General features: G+C 35.7%; 2 protein-coding genes and 1 pseudogene across 2 annotated transcripts; all 3 read left to right on the top strand.

The window, feature by feature from the left end:
• Nucleotides 1-2,536: 2,536 nt before the first annotated feature.
• Nucleotides 2,537-4,680, top strand: LOC120079420 (annotated as a pseudogene).
• Nucleotides 4,681-5,853: 1,173 nt separating this feature from the next.
• Nucleotides 5,854-8,850, top strand: LOC120080230 (40S ribosomal protein S3-2). Its single transcript, XM_039034810.1, has 6 exons — nt 5,854-6,012; nt 6,122-6,269; nt 6,402-6,573; nt 8,044-8,098; nt 8,185-8,316; nt 8,399-8,850. Exons 1-6 carry the CDS (start codon nt 5,983-5,985, stop codon nt 8,582-8,584), a joined length of 723 nt encoding a protein of 240 aa, XP_038890738.1. The 5' UTR covers nt 5,854-5,982; the 3' UTR covers nt 8,585-8,850.
• Nucleotides 8,851-9,746: 896 nt separating this feature from the next.
• LOC120080033 (thermospermine synthase ACAULIS5-like) lies at nt 9,747-12,746 on the top strand. Its single transcript, XM_039034568.1, has 10 exons — nt 9,747-10,346; nt 10,559-10,625; nt 10,721-10,815; nt 10,938-11,040; nt 11,222-11,310; nt 11,484-11,640; nt 11,734-11,806; nt 11,889-11,947; nt 12,081-12,217; nt 12,340-12,746. Exons 1-10 carry the CDS (start codon nt 10,204-10,206, stop codon nt 12,416-12,418), a joined length of 1,002 nt encoding a protein of 333 aa, XP_038890496.1. The 5' UTR covers nt 9,747-10,203; the 3' UTR covers nt 12,419-12,746.
• Nucleotides 12,747-19,821: the final 7,075 nt, after the last annotated feature.

The following is a 19,821-nucleotide window of genomic DNA, read 5'->3' as shown; positions in this document are numbered from 1 at the left end:
TACATTTTTCAATTTTGCAGTGTGCAAATTACGCGTTGTTTAATGTTTAAGAGGTGTTTTGCAACCATGGAAATCTCTCAACTTTAGAGGTGGAAATGATTCTGTTCGGTTCAATTTGATGGTCAAACCAAATCGAATCGAATTTTCTAATATGTGAAACCGAACTGAACCGATTTTTCGGTTCGATTTCAAATTCAGTTTTTGGTATTTTTGAAAAAACTATGTTATATTTTTTTTAATTAAAAACGGTTCGGTTCGATTCGATTTTCAATTCGGTTTTACTCTTTTTATATATATATATATATATANTATATATATATTAGTTAAAAATGGTTTGGTTTGGTTTTAAATTCGGTTTTCAAAATTGAAATTAAACCGAACCGAATTAATTCGGTTTCAAACCGGTCCAAACCGCATTTTTTTATTTCATTGAATTTTCGGTTCGATTCGTTTTTAGAAACGGTTAGATTTTTGCTGTTTGAATGACCACACCTACTTAACTCTTTTTCCAGTTTGTTTAATTGGTGTTTAGTGCAAACTAAGAATATTCTACCAACTATCTCAAATTTGGAAAAATTCACAATGCAGCAATGCATTCAGAAGTAGAGATGTTCAATTGCCCCACGGTGACGGGCTTTGTGGAGCCCTGCCCCTGATTAGACGGGGAATGAGGAAGAAGTGGGGAAAAAAATTATCGTGAGCTAAATAGGTACAAGGACGGAGAATACATTCCTCGGCCCCGGCCCCGGTCCCGTTTTCCGTTCTCATCCCGATTAGCTTCTACATATTTATTTAGTATAGTTATGTTGTTATTATTATTATTATATAAATATTACATTTAAATTTCAAATTTGATTATTTATTGGAAAAGATAATGAATATGTTTAAATTAGATTCTATACGTAAATAATTTGATTTATATTTATTTTTTCTACTAAAAAATAATTAGTTTTTTAGGCTAAAATTTGAGTAATTTATCTTTAAATTCAAATTGTCATATAAAATTGTCCATAATAAACAATTTAGTGATAAAATTAATTATTTAATTAAAATTTGCTTGATTTAAATTAATTGGTTTTTTTTTTTAAAAAAAAAAGTAATAGAAAAATTCTCCACGGGGAACCCGATCCCCGTAAATTTCAGGGATCCCCGTCCCGATTCTCGTAGAAAATTTCATGGGATGGAGGATGAAATGAGAAGCAGGAACGAAAATGAGGAATGACATCCACCCTATCCCCTGAACATCTCAATTCAGAAGTCTCAATTTTCTGGTAGAGGAAGGAAAAATAAATAAATAAATAAAATGGGAGAGAACCTTGCTGTAGACGTCAGTTTCAATTCAATTGAATTTTGCACTTCCAAAGGTACGCTCATCTTATCAATCTTCTTCCGCAATCTCGCCTTCACTTTATTCCCTTTTTTAATATATTCATATTTGGAGTAGTGGTAAAAATCACTGTTAAAATATAGTTATAATTATATTTTTAATTTTTAATTATAAAAATTAAGCTTTATTCTTTATTCTTTTACTTTTAAAATTTTATATAAGTTTGAGATCTAATTGAAACTTGTAAGAGTTCGAAGATCTAATTTTTATGATTAAAAATTTAAGGATGTAATTATAATCTTCATTAGATTTTTACAAATTTTCTCAAATTTTATTTAACCTCTTCCTCAATTAGGTTAATGTATGTCATATGGTCAAAATAATTTACACAGTGAATTTTTGCACATTAGTCAAATTTTTTTTTTTAAAAAAAAACTGCCAGGTCAAATGAAAGAATAAATAAGGTTACATATATATTTTAAAGTTCGACTTATTAACTATTGTGGCATTTTTTTTGTCTTATTTTAACCAAATAAGTTGAGTATCCAAAAAGTAAAAGAAAATGCTCTCCATGGTCCCTTTTCTCCTTGTAAAAATTTCGAAGTTGAATGGAAAGAAAAACAAAACTTTTATATAATTTACTTTGTTCTTTATATATAAAAAAATAAATATAAGAAAAAGATTCCAAGATCTAACTCCTTGATTAAAAATACATATCTTAATTAGTTGAGTTTTTTTTCAAATGTATTGTAATTAAAGTGCAGGGTGGGGATCGAATCTCAATCCACAATGTTAATAGCATGAACAGTCGTTCTTGTTGGCGAGATTTACACTTTTAAACCTTATTTTTTATTAAATTGATTGACATTGATGTCAATCAATTAATCTAAAATAATTATATAGTGAAAATTTAAATTTAATTTTAATAGTGATAAAATAACGAAATATAATTAATTATATTTCTTTTAATTAATTAATGGACAATAATACTAAAGATAAAAAGTGAATGTTAAGTGAAAATCGAAGTTAAAAATATTAAAATTTAAGGATCAAATTAAAAAAAAAAAAAAGAAATTAAAACTTTAATGGAAATAAAACTCAAAATGTGATATTTTAAAATTTAGGGACAAATAAAAAAAGAGACGGACAGGAAAAAAAAAATTTATATAAACCTTGTACGAGGGAAATTGTGAAAGACTTTGGTGTGTGTGCTGAGATTTATGTGTGTACAAGTGGAGTGTCCACTTCTGTCAATGAAGATGAATTTCCGCCCAACTCTCTCATTATTTCGGCCTTTCTTTTTCACTTTGCTTGCAGTCCAGATGGGTTGATTGATTCCCCTAAACGTATGCCTCCAATTCTTGCCTTTTCCCCTAATCCCCATTTTTATTCCCTCAATAAGGCGTTCTCAAATGAGTTTTTGTGCCATAATATGCTTCCTCTCATATATTCCTTCTCCAATTTTGTGGTCTCTGTGATTGGAGCAATAATCCCACACTTTTTCAGGTTTGTTTCTTACTTTTTTCAACTATCAATCAAGTTCACAACTGACCACTCAATCTCTCTCAGAATTCAGGTCGATTATGGAACTGTGGATTCTGTTCTTGAAATTGAAAGCGAAGAAAGTGAAACAATCACGCCAATTCAAGCAAATATCAGTTGGAACCTACCACACAAATCCATGGATTCTACTGTACTAATGATGATTTTGAATGTTACGGCGGAAAATATTTATGGGAATGTGATGATGGGGTGAAACTAGAAAAGAAAGATGAGCACAAGGGTTTAAAATCCAATGAAGATGATGCCCCAATTCCTGTGGAAGCGGAGGAGTTTGGCCTTTTGAAAGATTGTCCTGAGGTTCAAAGTCAAACACTAGTGGAAGATTGTTCCTTTCTTTTTTCAGATTCAGACTCTAAATCTCCAAGTTTTGATAAAGAGTACATAGAAATAGAATTAGAACAACCCAAACTTTTGGCTGTAAATGATTGGAGCGAGGAGGATAATCAAGATTGTTTGGAGGAACCAAAAGAAACAGAAAGGGATGAGAAGGGGATGGAATTTGAGCAAGAAGAAGAAGAAGAAGAGGAATTATTGCAAGAGCACCAAGATTTGATAGAACAACACAAGATAGAGCTAAGAAACTCAAGAACAGGAGGGCTTCCAACAGTACAAGAAGAAGAAGAGGCAGAATCCATGTGTCCCACATCGGTTGGAACTCTAAAACCTCTAAAAAATGGTAGAAATTTCGAACTCAAAGAACATTTCAGAGAGATCCAAAAAGTGTACAAGACCTATGCAGACAAAATGAGAAAGCTTGACATCTCCAATATCCAAACAAATTACGCAATTGGTAAGTTTGTAAGGAACTTAGGACAAAGGACCTTATATTAATATCTTATATGTTGTGGATTCAATTGTACTTTGATGTGGTTGTTTGGTGCAGATTTAGTTAATTTGAAAGATCCAAATGGTCTAATGGATGGGAAGAAATCTGGCCTTAAATCTGTATTTTCTCTCAAGTTAAGGGCAGGTAAAGCAGATGTTAAGGACTGTCCAAGATTGATGAGAGACTTAAAGAGGGACATGGAAATGGTGTATGTTGGACATCTATGCCTTTCTTGGGAACTTCTCCATTGGCAGCATAGGAAGGCCATTGAGTTGCAATGACTCTCGAGGAACCTCTCGGTTCACTCGAGTTGTCAATGAATTTCAACTCTTTTCCGTCCTCATTCAAAGATTTACCGAAGACGAACAGTTTTGCGGCCCTCAAATCGACAATTATGCCAAAAACCGACTTTTCATTCGTAGTCTCCTTCAAGTTCCTGCCATTAGAGGTGTGTATGTGAGCACGGTGATGATCTATTTGGATTAATTTTCTAACTGCTTAAAAACACTTGTAGATGATTGCAATGAAACACACACTTACCTGACTCTCATTTGCAGAGGATTGTGTAAATCACAAAAAGCTGCAAGGCAAAGAAGGTGAAAGTATCATCTCAACTGCAGCTCTAGTGTCAATCATTGAAGATTTAGTGTGGGTTTTCGGGAATTTCCACGTGCTGATAAAGACGTTAGGAATTCAACAATCAAATGTCGAGGACAAACGTCCTCGTGATTGAGTACTAACTCCGATATCTCTCACGAAGCCAGTCTCGACTTAGATCGAACCATCCTTTTTCAATGGAAGTATGTAGTTGAAGAAGAAAGCTGATGTCTTGGTTCATCTTTCTCTGTATTGTTATACCTTTATACATTTAGAACTTTTTCTTCATACATGAATCAAACCAGAAACTGAAATAGTTGGTTGAAGGATTCAAAATAGTTTATTTTATACGCTCTTATTTGATTAATATTGTATGAGTCGTTTTTCAATCTCAACCGTGTTAGAATCGTTTCAATTATCAATCATGGTAAAGTTCTTTCCACGATTCATACGAGATAAATCTCGCCAATAAATTACAATATTTTCCTGTGTGGTCAACTATAGAGGCATACCAGTTATTATAAACCCATGTCGTTTAGATTGGCCAAATACTTAGATATGACAACATCATGTTTTTTTGGATAATTGATTATTTTGAGTTATACATTACACAATAGACAACACAACTCATGCCTCAAGTAGTAAGGAATAAAAACATCAAGCATGCCTTTATGAACTCTCATGTCATTTCTATTTTAGCTTCATCCGTCCTAAATTAGAATTTATGCCCTAAAAGCTTGCAAATTATGATTTGTTATTCTATAATAGTTTTGATTTTATGCAATATTATATCATTCATTATATATATATATATAAATTTTAGGGAGATTTTTAAAAATAGAGAAGAAAAATATTTACACAAATAGAAAGATTTAATTATAGTTATGATAGAAATTGTTACCCATGTCTATCAGTGATAGAAACTTATACAAGTCTACCAATAGATCGAAACTAATACAAGTCTATCATTGATACTATCAGCGATAGAAACTGATACAAGTCTATTATTTATAGAGATTGATAGAAGTCTATTAGTGTTTTTTTTACTATTTCTGTAAATAGTTTGACATTTTTTCTATATGTAAAAATTTCTCTAATTTTTATTATTCTAAAGGAGAGCGGAGGTTTGTATCTAAATAGTATTAAAATTTAAAATTGAAGAGATTTATTGTTTTTTTTTAGTACGAACACGTTTATTGTTAGAAGATGGATTATTTTCTTTAATTTACTAGAAAACAGCCATAATGAAGGGTTGAATTTAACATAAGGAAACATGAAGGGGCAATATTGGAATATAGTCATCCATTACGTAACTTTGGGCCAATTGTGGACCCAATTTCACCAAATCTATTATTACCATTATGGGCCTTCTCATTAATGGACCGACAACTGTTGGACCCGATAGTTGGGCTCGTTGGGCCGTTTGTGTAAGACCGAAGATGCGTTCATTTGTGCTTAAATCTAAGAACCAATCTCGTCCGTTCATTTCGGAAACCCTAGATCCAACTGCCATCTCAATCTCATAACATTTGCATGCAGCCGTATAAAGTTCAATCTGCGGCAGCGGCTTCTCTTCCACTAGAACGCGCGCAGCTCAGAGGCTTACCTTCTCATATCTCACATCTTTCCTGAGCTGCTTCATTGCTCTCTTTCCAGCCCCTCTTTGAAAATGGCGACCCAGATGAGTAAGAAGAGAAAGGTCGGTACTCAAAATTTCTTGATCTGTACTCTCTTTTCTCACTTTCTCTACAACGATTGTCCTGTTTTATCTTGTATTTGATTCTGTTTTCCATTCGATCTTGTTTCAGTTCGTAGCCGATGGAGTGTTTTTTGCCGAGCTTAACGAGGTTTTGACCCGAGAGTTGGCGGAGGATGGGTACTCCGGTGTCGAGGTTAGAGTCACTCCTATGCGCACTGAGATCATCATCCGAGCCACCCGCACCCAAAACGTTCTCGGTTAGTTTACCTTGATTTTTAAATTCAGTTGATTAAACATCCCACTTTCTTTGTTCATTGGCTTCAACGTCTTAGATTAAAATTAATCGATATTGCTCTAGTAATTTTCTTCGAATTATTTTTGGTAAATAGGTGAAAAGGGTAGGAGGATTAGGGAACTCACCTCGGTTGTGCAGAAGCGTTTCAAGTTTCCGGAGAACAGCGTTGAGCTTTATGCCGAGAAAGTTAACAATAGAGGGCTTTGTGCCATTGCCCAAGCCGAGTCACTTCGTTATAAGCTACTTGGTGGTCTTGCTGTTCGGAGGTACTTTTTTCGTTTTCGTTCCCATAACTACTTGTAGTGTTATTATTATTGTAGTTTAATCGATTTAAATTGGAATTTTAATATGATTTATCATTATGAAAGAATAAACATCACATAATTCTTATATTCTATCGCACAGCTCTGACATATGGGTTGAAATGCAGTATTTGACTAATTATATCAATCTCATTTATGGGATGACTTTGTTTTAGTTTCATTAAAATGGTTTTTTTTCCTGGATACCGTATGTCATCTACAAAGCAGATTGGTGTTTTGGTACCAACTTTGTGTCGGAAGGTGACAATATAAACTGAGCTCTTCCATTTGTTAATCATTGTGGAATCTATTTGTTTCACACTGTAACCTTAGTGGAGGAGACATGCGCTCCCTGGTGGTATCTTTAGCCTCTTCCTTCTGCAGCTTCTGATTTCATTCTCTCCTTGTCACAATCTCGTCTAATTATTTTTAAAGGCAAAGGCTTAAAGATGGATTGAGACTTTTTCTTAAGTACCTGAGAAGGAAGCCTCAATTTTAGTTGATGTTAACTATACAAATCATAAGAATGTATAATCCAGTATTGTCTAGCCAAGCACAATGTTTGTATGAAAGGTACTACCAAACCACACCTATCTATTATCACTTTCTTGATAACAGAGGTCATTTTCAATACTATTTTTAGCTAGGAAGAATGGACCCTTTGTTTGAAAAGAAGTCTCGGTGTTTCTTTTTCTTGTGTTAGAGACATTCACACATGTCTTCCTTTAAATGTTCACATGTTCACGACAGAAGAACAAAAATTTAACCTAGCCCCCTTTTTAAGCCTATTTTCCGACCTGACTTATCTTATTATGAACAACCCTAAAATTTAACCCAATCTTAGAAGTACATTTGACAGACGGAACAAAATCAAGAGGCGGTGTGTACACCGTGCAGTGCTCACTGCAATGCTACATGTACATTCAAGATTTCTTTTTGTTTAATCTACATGTTTTTATCTAATTCCAAGTATTGAAGTATTGGTAGATATTAATATATACACTATATTATTCAGAGAAAGGTGTCCCCGAGTATTTATGTCGTACATTTTCAGTTAGTGACACGTTATTGTGTCCATGTCATGTCAACCTTGGCTTGTGTCCATGCTTCTTCAGTTATTACCAATTATCACTAATAGATCAACTTCTTCAAGCTTATCTCTTCCATATTTTCTGAATCTATAAAGAAAATTATCAATATGTTAATTAGTACAGTTTATAAAATATTAGAGTCTGTAGTTTGAACGTTGCCTCTAAGCTAAAACCCTTATTTCCTGTTCCTTTTTTTTTTTTGAATATTTGGCTTTTGTGCTTTTCATTGTACCAGTTGTCCATTATTATCTCATAGGTAGTTGCTATTAATCCTTGGAGTTTCGGAATGAACATATACTATGTTTAGACAATCTGATGTTTATATATGTACTTTTCCCATCAGGGCATGCTATGGTGTACTGAGATTCGTAATGGAAAGTGGAGCAAAGGGTTGTGAGGTTAGCTTGTAGCTCAGTCCATTATTATCACTACATGAAAAGCTCGTGTAGCAATTGTTAACATGTAATTCGTAACATTCCAACAGGTCATTGTTAGTGGAAAGCTCAGGGCACAGCGTGCGAAGTCTATGAAGTTCAAAGATGGATATATGATCTCTTCGGGTCAACCAGTCAGAGATTATATTGACTCAGCTGTTAGACACGTTCTTCTCAGACAGGTTGGCTGAGTTGTAAAAAACTGAACAAGTGTGTACACAGTACATCTGTCACTCGAATAATATTATTTTCTTTTTGGCTCAGGGAGTTCTTGGTATCAAAGTTAAGATCATGCTTGATTGGGATCCTAAGGGCAAGCAAGGGCCTACCACCCCTCTTCCTGATGTTGTTACAATCCACTCTCCCAAGGAGGAAGAAGAAATCGTCCATAGACCAGCAGCAGTTTTGACCACTGATATTGAGGTTCCAGTTGCAGTACCAGTAGCTTGAGAGGCTTTCTTCTAGATATTTATGTATGGAATCAACCATCATCCATTTTGTATTTTCTTTCCCAAAGATTTCGTTGTCTCATTGATCTGTTGGTTTGAGCCTCCCGACTGCAGAGAGTTCTTTTTCGATAATCAAACAAAATGCATATGGAGAACAGTCTTTATGTTGCCTTAGCCCTTTATTTATTTTCATTTTTTTGCTGAATGATCATTTATTTTGAACCATGTTGAACTAAATGCCATCTTTTAGTTGCTTACTTTCGTTTAGTCTGATTTTGGGGATGATATTCTGACCATCTTGATCTTTGCACATTTCATTCAAAAGAAAAAAAAATATCTTGACCTTTGCATCCAGAATTTAACTGCCATTTATCTTTCGGTTTTTTAGTCCATTTGTATATTGTCCGAAACTTTGGAAAAGCTTTATTCGATTGAATGTCAAGTTGCTTTGGAAATTTTGTTGTACATATTTTGCTTTGGAAGTTTTGTTCTACATATTTTGCTTTGTATATATTGTCGGTTGGTTTTTCAATTTCAAAATCATTTTAGTTGCAACGTAGCGGTGGATTGAGACGTTCTCGCTCAGGTCTCCCTCCTTACTTGGGCTTTCTTCAGAACGCACATTATTTTCTGCACTCACAAACAAAACCAACAAAAAGGAAAACACAAAATATCACGACTAGTCTAGATGTTTCTTGTGTCTCTTGAACTCGACTAGACGTCCAGAGAGATGGTATTGGTGGGTCAAAGGCCCTGTAATTCATGCGGGGAGAGAACATTTTTGTGTAAGGAAAATAATGTGTAATATTTCAGTACATAGATTTGAACCGGATAACTTCAAAAAAGAACTATGTTAGAAGAACTATGTCAACTAGCATTATAAATCTTTGACTACATCGTCAAAGAACTAAAATAAATTATATTTAAAATCTTAGTATATTAGTAGTGCTATAAAGAAACAAGTACTTGCTAATTATTGTTATAAATCTTTTTTTTTAATCCTCACGAGTTGGTCTAGTGTTAGGAACTAAAAAAAAAAAAAGGACTGGAGGTGATGGGTATGCAATCTGATGATCATCTATTTAAAATTATGTTCAAAATTTCTAGTGTGACGTATTATCCCAGATTTTTCCGTTTGCTTTTTAATTTCTAGCGTTTTATTCCATGCCTTCTGAAAGAAGAAAAAAGAGAAAAAGGAAAAAACTGTAAGCAGTAGCAGAAGACGACAGCAAGTCCCCTATTACGTGTTATTTGGGTTTTGCATGCATTTGCTGAAGGGAAATGAATGGTTTCGGCAATGAACAACTCCCTTGCAGGACCTGAAACCTCCATAAAAGGAAGCCAAATCCTTATTTTGCAATCTTCCATGCGAAGCATTATAAGCCTTGCCATATCCTTATGGGTTTACTTTCAGTTTCTTTCACCGTAACGCACCTGTCCATCTTCTTCGCCTTCTCCTCTTGCTTTTCTTGACAAGTTTCCATCTTCTCTCTGCATTTCTCTCGTTCTTCAAATCCCCTTTTGGGGGTGGGATCCACATGGATTCCAATTTCCCTTTTATAATCTCCCTCTTTCTTCCTTCATTCTCAGAAATATCCACATTCAGTTCAATTTTCCACAATGTTTTCTTCTTTCTGCTCTGCCCTTTCAGTTCTCTTTATCCCCAACTCCACTTCTCTCCCTCTCGATCATATCCACCAAGTCTCTGAATGGTTCGAGGAACAACTCGAGGATGATCTCAAATGGTCCTTTGCCGTCAACAGGTCCAATTCTTGTTTTTTTCTCTTCTTCATCAGAATAATTTACCCTCTTACTCTTTTTCTCTTGCACATAAGTTGTTTGTTAAAATGTCTTCCCCTTTTATTGCTCGTGTAATTCATCTTGTGTTTATCCCAGTTGTTTCTCTGTAGGGTGGATGCAAAATTTGAGCATTTTTTTTAAAGTTAAAACTGATCTTAACATTCACTTCCCTTAGGATACTTCATGCCGCAACTAGCGAGTTCCAAGATATAGTTCTGTTGGATACCAAGCGATTTGGGAAGGTTTGCATTATCCCACATCAGCTTCAGTTTCCTTTCCAACAACCCTCGATTTATTTATTACAAATTAGCTGAAAATGAGTTGACATCGCTTTCAGGCTCTATTGCTTGATGGGAAGCTGCAAAGTGCTGAAAAAGATGAATTCATTTATCATGAGTCCTTGGTTCATCCTGCTCTGTTATTGCATCATAAGTATGTGCTGTGTTCATATTTGGTTTAGCTCTTTTAACTAAGCTGATCTTTTTGGGACTGCAATCTGAAGCTAAGCTGATTTTGTTCTTATCCTTCCTTTTGATTTTCTGAATGATTTTCAGCCCCAAAACAGTGTTTATAATGGGAGGTGGAGAAGGGTCTACTGCTAGAGAGACACTAAAGCATAAAGATATTGAGAAAGTTGTCATGTGCGATATTGATAGGGTATGATTCTCAAAATCCTAAGATGCACTCGTTTGTTAATTGAAATTCATGTGGCAAAAGGATCAATGAAGTTTAGTTTTACGTCTTGAGAAATTATTAGTAGAGACATATTGATGGAAGGAAAAGAGAAGAAAAAGGAGAAATGCTAGTTTTTGCCTGAAGTCTTTAATTTACATTGTAGGATGTTGTCAATTTCTGCCGGGCACATCTAAAAGAAAACCAAGATGCATTTCAAGACGAAAAGCTTCATATTATTTTTGACGATGCAAAGTGAGTAGCTTTTGCCCTTTGGACTGAATCTGCCATTTTCATTTTAGTTATGCTATTTGGTGATCCTATGCTTGTTAAAACTATATTTCAACATTTGCTTGAATCAATTCATTTCAAAAGGATTCAAGTTTTGTAAGTTTAGATTTGAAAGAGCTAACCCGAAAATGAAAAAGGGCTGGATTGGAGGGACGACCAGAGAAGTTTGATGTAATCATTGGCGATTTATCAGATCCACATGAAGGAGGACCATGCAATCATCTGTACACTAAATCCTTCTATGAGGAAGTGATTAAGCCCAAGCTCAATGACAATGGTATTTTTGTTACCCAGGTACCTTATATAACATATTCAAAACCCTCTGCTACATAATTTCTGCTAATTACTATTCTTGTTAAGATTTAATATACTGTTACTGAAATGCAGGCTGGCCCTGCTGGTATTCTCTCCCACGAGGTATTCTCATCAATATACAACACAGTAAAGCACGTCTTCAAATGTAAGACATTGTTAACATAATGCATACAGTCTATTATGTAATTTTCATAATGTATTTGTAAAGATAACTTTGGAGTGCACAGATGTGATTGCATATACAGCTCATGTTCCATCCTATGCAGATTCATGTGGATGGGTTTTGGTAAGCAACTAGAAAAAATTCCTTGCGTATTTTATTGCCTCAAATGAAAAAAAAAAAAAAAAAAAGAGACAAAACATATAATTTGTTTGGAATGATTTTCTAAGTCAGAACTTATACAAATTTGCAACGGTAGGCTTGTGATCATCCTATTGAACTGGACATGGAGGACCTGAACAATAGGATTCGTGAGAGAGTCCGTGGCGAGCTACACTACTTGGATGGTGCATACATCGTATCGTCAACAGTCGTAAACAAGACCATTCGTGCGTCGTAAGTACAAAGATAGTTGATCTCCATTCTCCTCGTATGCTTAGAGAGGGGGAAAAAAGTCATGTATCTTCTTGAGTGACATTGGTTTTTGGATCATGCGTTTGTTGTGTTTGTGCGTGCAGGATGATGAATGAGACTCATCTGTTCACCGAGGAAGATGCAAGGTTCGCACATGGCCGAGGGCTGGTTAGCGATGCCTAGAAACTCCAAGCTTCGAACTTCAGAATGTTGCTAAACCAAGCAATATATTAGAACTTGGCGGTCACCAGCCTATATATCTTTAATTATAACTGCATGTTTACCTACATGAACTGAAGCTGTTTCTCCTTAGTTTCAAGCGATTGTGTAATGTTTGATGCTTAGTTCTTTTTTTTTTCCTTCTATCTAGTTCAACAATAAACAATATATAGGTTAGAGATTCAAACCTCTTATCTCTTTGTCGAGAGTTTATATTTTATGTCAGTTGAGCTATGTATCATACATGTTTGAAAATCAATGTTTGGGGAGAAGGTAAAAAATTATTATATTACGATTTTTTGAAAAGTTCTGTATATGATACGTAGTTTTAATAGACATAAAATACTTTAAAAATCCAAAAATTTATTCTGTTTTTTTTTCCCCAAATAATTAGATAGGGGCCGACTAATAGTTATATTTTGTACATTTTAAATAACCAAAAAAAAAAAAATAATAATAATAAATAAATAAATAACAATTTATACCTCTTGGGTCAGTTAAAATTTTAAACAAATAATATATCAGTTGAGTGTGTTAATAGTGTTTGAGTTCAAATTACAAATTAGTCTATTTATTGCCTTCATAGATGTTCATTTTTAACCATTTTTTATTTGGTGATTCAAGATTTGGATGAGTTTTAACATGAGAATTTACTTTGGGACTTTATGGTATTTTTTGGAATTTTATAATTTAACGAAGTTTTGGGTTATGTTCAGTTAAAAATGAGAGTATCAATGAGAGATCTAAGTTGTTTTCAAATTGTTTTTTTCCAACTCAAGATAATATCAAAGAAATTGATTATATTAAGGATATTAATGTAACTTTTAAAAGTTCACGAGTTTTTTAAATGAAGAATTAATGATTTTTATTTATATCTTAACGGTCGGTGTACTTTGAACTTTTTTTTTTTATATATATAATTTAAGCTTATTATTGAAACTTTTGAAAGCCTAGTAATATTTTTGAAATAAAATACTACCGATTTTCATTCAAAATGGTATTTATTATTATTATTATTATTTTTTAAAGTTTAAAGTTATTATCGAAACTTCGAAAATTTAGATTACTATTATTTTTATTTTATTTTATTTTTAAGGAGGAAGAATCAATTTTTTTAAAGTTTATATTGAAGGAACCTGTGAAGGCTTCGTAGTGGAAGTGAGGATCGTTTCCAATTTTGGTTTTCACATAATTTTAATTTATAGAACAGAGACAGAAAAATTATGCATTAAATAGTAAATTTACAACATGTTTTTACACAAAAAAAATTAGGGAAGAAAGAGGACTTAGGTAAACCCCATACTCCATTTTCCCTACATAAGTGAGTAATAGGCCTGCTAAGCAAATACTATGGATATGTTAAAGTAGAGTTGTGAAAGAAAGTAAAGAAAGTAGGAAGATGGAGGAAGAAAATTCTAAGTGGTGGAAAAATCTAGTCTTAGGTGAGTTTTAGATAGTTTAACTAGTGAAAAAATTGGCTAAGTATATAAGCCAAGAGTAGGCATGCGTTGGTGTTGGGAAACATTGACGCACGAGGCATTGTGTGTGTGGCAACCAAGGCTTGTAGAGGTTATGTGAGGCTAAGTGTTGAAGTCAAGGACAAACTACGCGTTGGAGCTAAGCATGAACACATGAGTTGATGGAGTTTTCATGATGTGTTGATAAGGTGTGCGGCAACCAAGTCCTTTTGAGGTTATTGGACGCATGGTGTAGGTTGGCCGAGCGATGACATGAAGGGGTTGTCCAAGCGTGGGCGAGGAATATGTCAAACGGCCACAAAAGGCTTGCGTGATCGTGCAGTGAGAATGGGCCATCGTGCAACGAGTATGGGCCAGGCGCGAGCAAGGATTCGCTCGATTGCGCATGAGCATGGGCGCTAGATGTTGGAGTGTTGCACGAGGGTGATTGCATAGTGACATGTGGGGCTGCACGATGAGCGCAAGACGATAAGCGCTAGACAATGTGCTCTAGGGTTGCACGATGAGTGCAAGGTTGAAACGAGTCCGAGTTTTGTGTTATTTTATTTCTAGGCGTGTGTCGACTCTTAGGTCTGTGTGAACAGATGAGCGCAAAGGCTCTGGGTCAACACGATGCCCGCTGAAGCTGATTAATCGCATGAAGCGAGGAGAATGTAAATGCGGATGAGTATGTGATTGCAGTGGAAGACTGTGCGATTGCTTGAAAGCGTTGACAGTCTGGCGTAAGGTTTATGAGGCATGCGATTCCGTGGTTGTATGTTTATGGTAAGGCTTACAATGGTAATAAGAGTGTTAAGACTACATATATGTGGTCTAGGACAATGTGTTGGTCTAAGTATGCGACCATGAGAAGGGACACGAATGGCTCAAGGTATAGTTATTCGTTGGCCAAGGTCAGGTGAAGATGCATTGTTGAAGGAGGCATGCGGCCAAAGTAATTGCAAGCGTGCTGAGAGTTGACCCTATTGGGGTTTTAATCTTAAGTTTCGTATCCTGTAGTTTGTAAACAGTATATACGAATACCTGTGATTGTTATATATAGATATTATTTCACACTTTGTTGTTTTGCTCATTTACTTGTTTTAGGTTGCTTTACCACAAACCAATAAACATAAAATCCCTGATTATCTGTATGTGACTCAAACATGTATGTTATGACATACAAGTAGTATCATGTCTTGAGTGATAAACAAAACAATTGTAAGTAGATGGATAAAGAGGAAACCTTATCTTGGTAATAACTAAAACGCAACCCGCTTTGTGAAATGGTCACAAGTGTTTGCTGTGGTCACAGATGATCTGATCTGATCATTCTGTGTGGGGACATGCAAGCGGGAGCGTCCTATATAATAGAGTTTGTATAAGACCTGACCACAAGTGTTAATGTCTCATTATATAACACCGTTTCATGAACAGAGACTTCACTCACTAGATGACCATAGGTAGCATAACCTCAATCCTGAGTGATTTGGGAACTCCTGCCATTGAGGCGTTCTTTGATTTGTATGGTGCAGTGGTAGGTCGCCAATTCAAACCTACCATTTTGGGATACGTCTGATTTGGGAGCTGGGAACTCAACTGTACAACAAAGATAGAATTCACTCCTTCCCAAGCCATGGGTAAGATAATAGATGACTCTTTATAGAGCTGATTCCGGGCTTGAACGATGTGCGCCACATTAACCTTCTCTTGGCCCGAGGTTTTCATACATAGTGGACTATGTTGTATTGTTCAATAGAGGAATCAATGTACTTAAGGATGTGAGAATTAACTACAGGGACCAAAAACGGTAAATTGCCTTAAGCTGTAACTTACGAGCATCCGTGAAAGGGTCATCGATCATGTTTGGTTATATCCAATGACCATAGAAATATTGTCTGTGTAAGAGAGAGTTCAACTGTTGGTCTTTAGTGGAATCACTGACAGTTAACGATGGTGAATCTCGTGGTTAAAGAGTTAGTCAGCTATTCACATACCGTTGGAAGCTTAGCAAAGCCACATGTCCATTAGGTCACCTGGGTAGCTTGGATAAAGTCGAGAACCAATGTTTGGGTTAATTTTGAATGTTCAAATTGACAAGAGGAACTACAATTATATATGAAACATATTGGCTAAATGTATGAGATATATTACTTTTGGAGGAAATTAGATATAAATATGATTTTATATCAAGTATAGGAAAAATACTATAGTAGATATATGATATCAAACTATAGATATAAATATAATATAAGATTATGATTTTTTAATAAATTAATTGATTAATTATTTAATAATTAACCAATTTTCACATTGGTAAGTGTGAACGTGGGTCGCGAGGGTTAAGGTAACTGGCGGGATACAAGTTGAAAATCATTTTCAATTTTGAGAGAGTATTCATTCGTGCAAAAGAAATCCCGTGCCCAAAAGAAATCGTGAAAGACTGATCGCTGAGAGTCTATACGATAGCTTCTCAGTCGTCTAAACGATCGTCTAACTCAAGCGTTCCCTAAACGATTGTCCAGTTTTTCCTAAACGATCGTGTAGTGTGTTACTATACGATAAGCGTCCCTGCTATACGATAGCGAAGTTCCTTCCGTGCGCGCTTGTCGTCTACACGATTTTCTTCTCCTCCATCTTCTACCAAACTCACCAGAGCCCACTCTCTGGGTTTTTGACGTCGAGGATACCTAGGTCTCCCTGTTGGTGGTGTTGTCCCCGACTTCTTATTCGTGTACGTTCGAATCGTGCAGTATCAGACAAGAGACTTGTCGGGGTGCTGGTAGATCAGTGGAGTTCTTCTGCTGCTGTGGGTTCATTTAATCGAAGATCGTCTTCCTCTGGTAATGAACCCCTTCTCTATACTTTATTGTTTACTGAGCATGTTGTTGTTGATTTTACTATGATAACTGTTAATATAGAATGTATATCGTTTATATTCTGGTCACTGTGAAATCGGAGCGATCTAAACCCGATCATGGATTTCTCGTTTTGAGATCCTTCAGACCCTTGCATTGATGACCAAGAGGAAAGGATCAGCTTAGTGAACCTTATCAATGAAGAATTAGCATGCAACTACTAGTATAAAAGGGAAGCTTGACTTCAAAGAGAGAGTTTGAGCAATTTACTCGTGTAAATGGAGTGATTTCAGAGCAATTCAAACCCTAAGTATGTCTAGTTTATGAGGTTAGATTTTCGGAAGGAAATTCCAGAGGAATCGGGTTGGAGAGTGAAGAATCTGGCTGAAGGTCGAGCTCTTGGATAAGCTCGGGCTAGTCTTGATGATTTAAGGATTTCAGCCAAATTACAAGGAGTTATGAACTGAAATTTTAAGGTAAGCTTGCTAAGACATTTTATAGCGAGTTTGTAGAAGGAAAGTTCTTGAGAAAATGCCTGAAAATTAGTTATGCAAATTATAAATTGAATCTTAAATCTTGAACAAGCAGGTAACTACTTGGGTTGAACAAGCAAGTAGCTTAAAGGGCCAAATGGTGATGCTGAATGCACGCGTTGAGGACTGAGTTGCGTGCAAGGGAGGCGTAAGGTTGCACTGGATCATGTAGCACGTGATTGGACGAGTGCATGATGCATGCATTAATGTGCCACAAGTTGGACACATAGGCTGAACGATTGGCGCAAATGCTAGCTATGCGTTAGGCCATGCGACAGGCTATATGAGCGTGAGTTGAAAGATTGGACGCACCTGGACATATAGGAGGCTTGAATGCATAAGACATGCGATGGACGCATGGTGATAGGCGATGGTGAAATTGTTGCTGCCTAGTCAAGTTAAAGCTTAAGAATTTGGCTAAGTACTCAACGCCTATTGGTGCTGGGTGTTGAAGGGTTGACATCAAAGATAGTGAGTGACTTTAAATGCTTTAAATGATTTACAAATGCTTTATGAATGATTTAGAAATTCATATGTACTAAAATTTATTTATGACAACTATTTTCAAATAGTTTCCAAGTAACGCATCTCTCTTTAATGGCATGTTTATACGTTGACTTTATGATTATGTTATGCACTTCAATGATCATGAGTATGCATTAGTACTGAATGCCTTAGGATAGCTAAGTCTTAGTAGAGATAAGAATGTGCCTCATAATTTATGAATAACTCAGTATTGAAGGACTAAGTGTAAAGGTACTAGAGCTAAGTCCTAGATATAAGTTCTAATGATGTCTACGTGCATGTAGGACAAGTAAGACTAGGTAAGGTGATGGATGATAACGGGCAGAAATGTACGTTATTACAGCGCAAAGATATAAAACAATACAGGATTGCAATGGTAAAAATATATAATATTGCGTCCAAAAGCATTAAGTTTGCAACATTGCGATCACATGCGTCAATTGCATTAAAACAACTAACTTATGTGTTTTATGTAGGAAAATACGTTGACGCAAGGCGAAATTACGATCCACGGAAATTAGTGTTCGAGCGCATAAGAGATTACGACCGCAAGGCCTGTCTCTTATACACATCTAGATGTGTATAAGAGACAGGCATAAGAGATTGCGACCGCAAGGCTATGCGATCGTTTGCGTTCATGAAAATCTACTCAAGAAGATGGCCGCATAGAGCAGGCGCATCAAGGTGGGCGCATTTGGACGAAAGCTTAATAAATCACGATGGGACAGAAAGCTGATGACGGTCGATTCCGAATTAAGTTGACAAGCCGTTTATGACATACTATAGCAAGTACACTCAACTTTTCGGTGACAAATATTCGGCATATTAGACAGAGAATTAATGACATTCCATCAGTGCAATTATTCGAGAGAAAAAGTTATTCACCCTGAAGCTCTATAAATACCGAAGGCCACCTTCGTTTAAGGAGTTCGGATAGTTCGGCTCTGCTTTTCAGACTTTAGTGTTCTTCTTCACCTTATACTTAGATTTTACATACTTAAAAGGCGAAAGCGAGTGAAGGGGATTACGCCGAGAGATCGTCCTAGTGACCTCGAAAAAGTGACGGGTAGCGTAGAAAATAGAGAGAGGGCCAACTCTCTTTATATTACGCATGAGTAGCTAAATCTGTCGAATAGGTTGAGAAGCACTTAGCTAGCATAACCTGGGAACTTCACTTTATGCGATCATCTTGTATTATGTATGCTTCATTCGTCCTTTAGAGATACTCGGGAGGGTAGTCTAAGGATAGAATCTAGGCTTGGAAAAGTCAGATTAGAATCTAGGCTCAGGAAAGTCAGATTAGAACTGCATAATCAAGAGATAGAAGCTTAGGAATAAGTTCTGTTTGCTATTAACGCATCGCATGCACCATAGAGATAGGATATGATTGTATGCAGTCACCTTGTACCTGTGTGCATTTTTCATCATCACATAGGCAAGAAGTAGAGACTTAGGAATAAGCTCTATAGACATTATCGCATACATCGCATGCGTCCTAAAACTAGGAGCTATCGCATTTGCATTGGAAAATGATTTGCTGTCGCATGAGTGTAGCATGATTGCATAGCTTGAACACATTCTCAGGAAACGCTAGCTAAAGACTTTCTCAACTCGTTCCTCCGTATACCGATTGTATCTTTTGCATAATTATCTCTTTTCTTAAATCCGCCGCATACACTTTATACCTTAAACAATAAACCAACCAACACTTTGATTTATTTGTTATCGTAAAGTAATCGAAATTTACCACCGCATACTGTGTCCTTAGTCCCCGTGTTCGACCTTGGGCTTACCTGGCAACTCAGTAGGATTTATACTTGGGTCTTGCTGAGAAAACTTGCTTGCACAACGCATATTCCACCATCGCATTCTATACCATTATTTCATCACATAAAATAATGCATCAATGGAAAAAGGTGACACACCTTAACCTAGGTTAATACGGGGTAAGGTGATGGACAAAGGTGACATACCTTAATTTGTGTTAGTATGAG

The sequence above is a fragment of the Benincasa hispida genome, chromosome 6 (assembly GCF_009727055.1).
Source record: "Benincasa hispida cultivar B227 chromosome 6, ASM972705v1, whole genome shotgun sequence".
In the NCBI taxonomy this organism is placed as follows: domain Eukaryota; kingdom Viridiplantae; phylum Streptophyta; class Magnoliopsida; order Cucurbitales; family Cucurbitaceae; genus Benincasa; species Benincasa hispida.
This window is presented reverse-complemented; position numbering and strand designations above follow the sequence as displayed.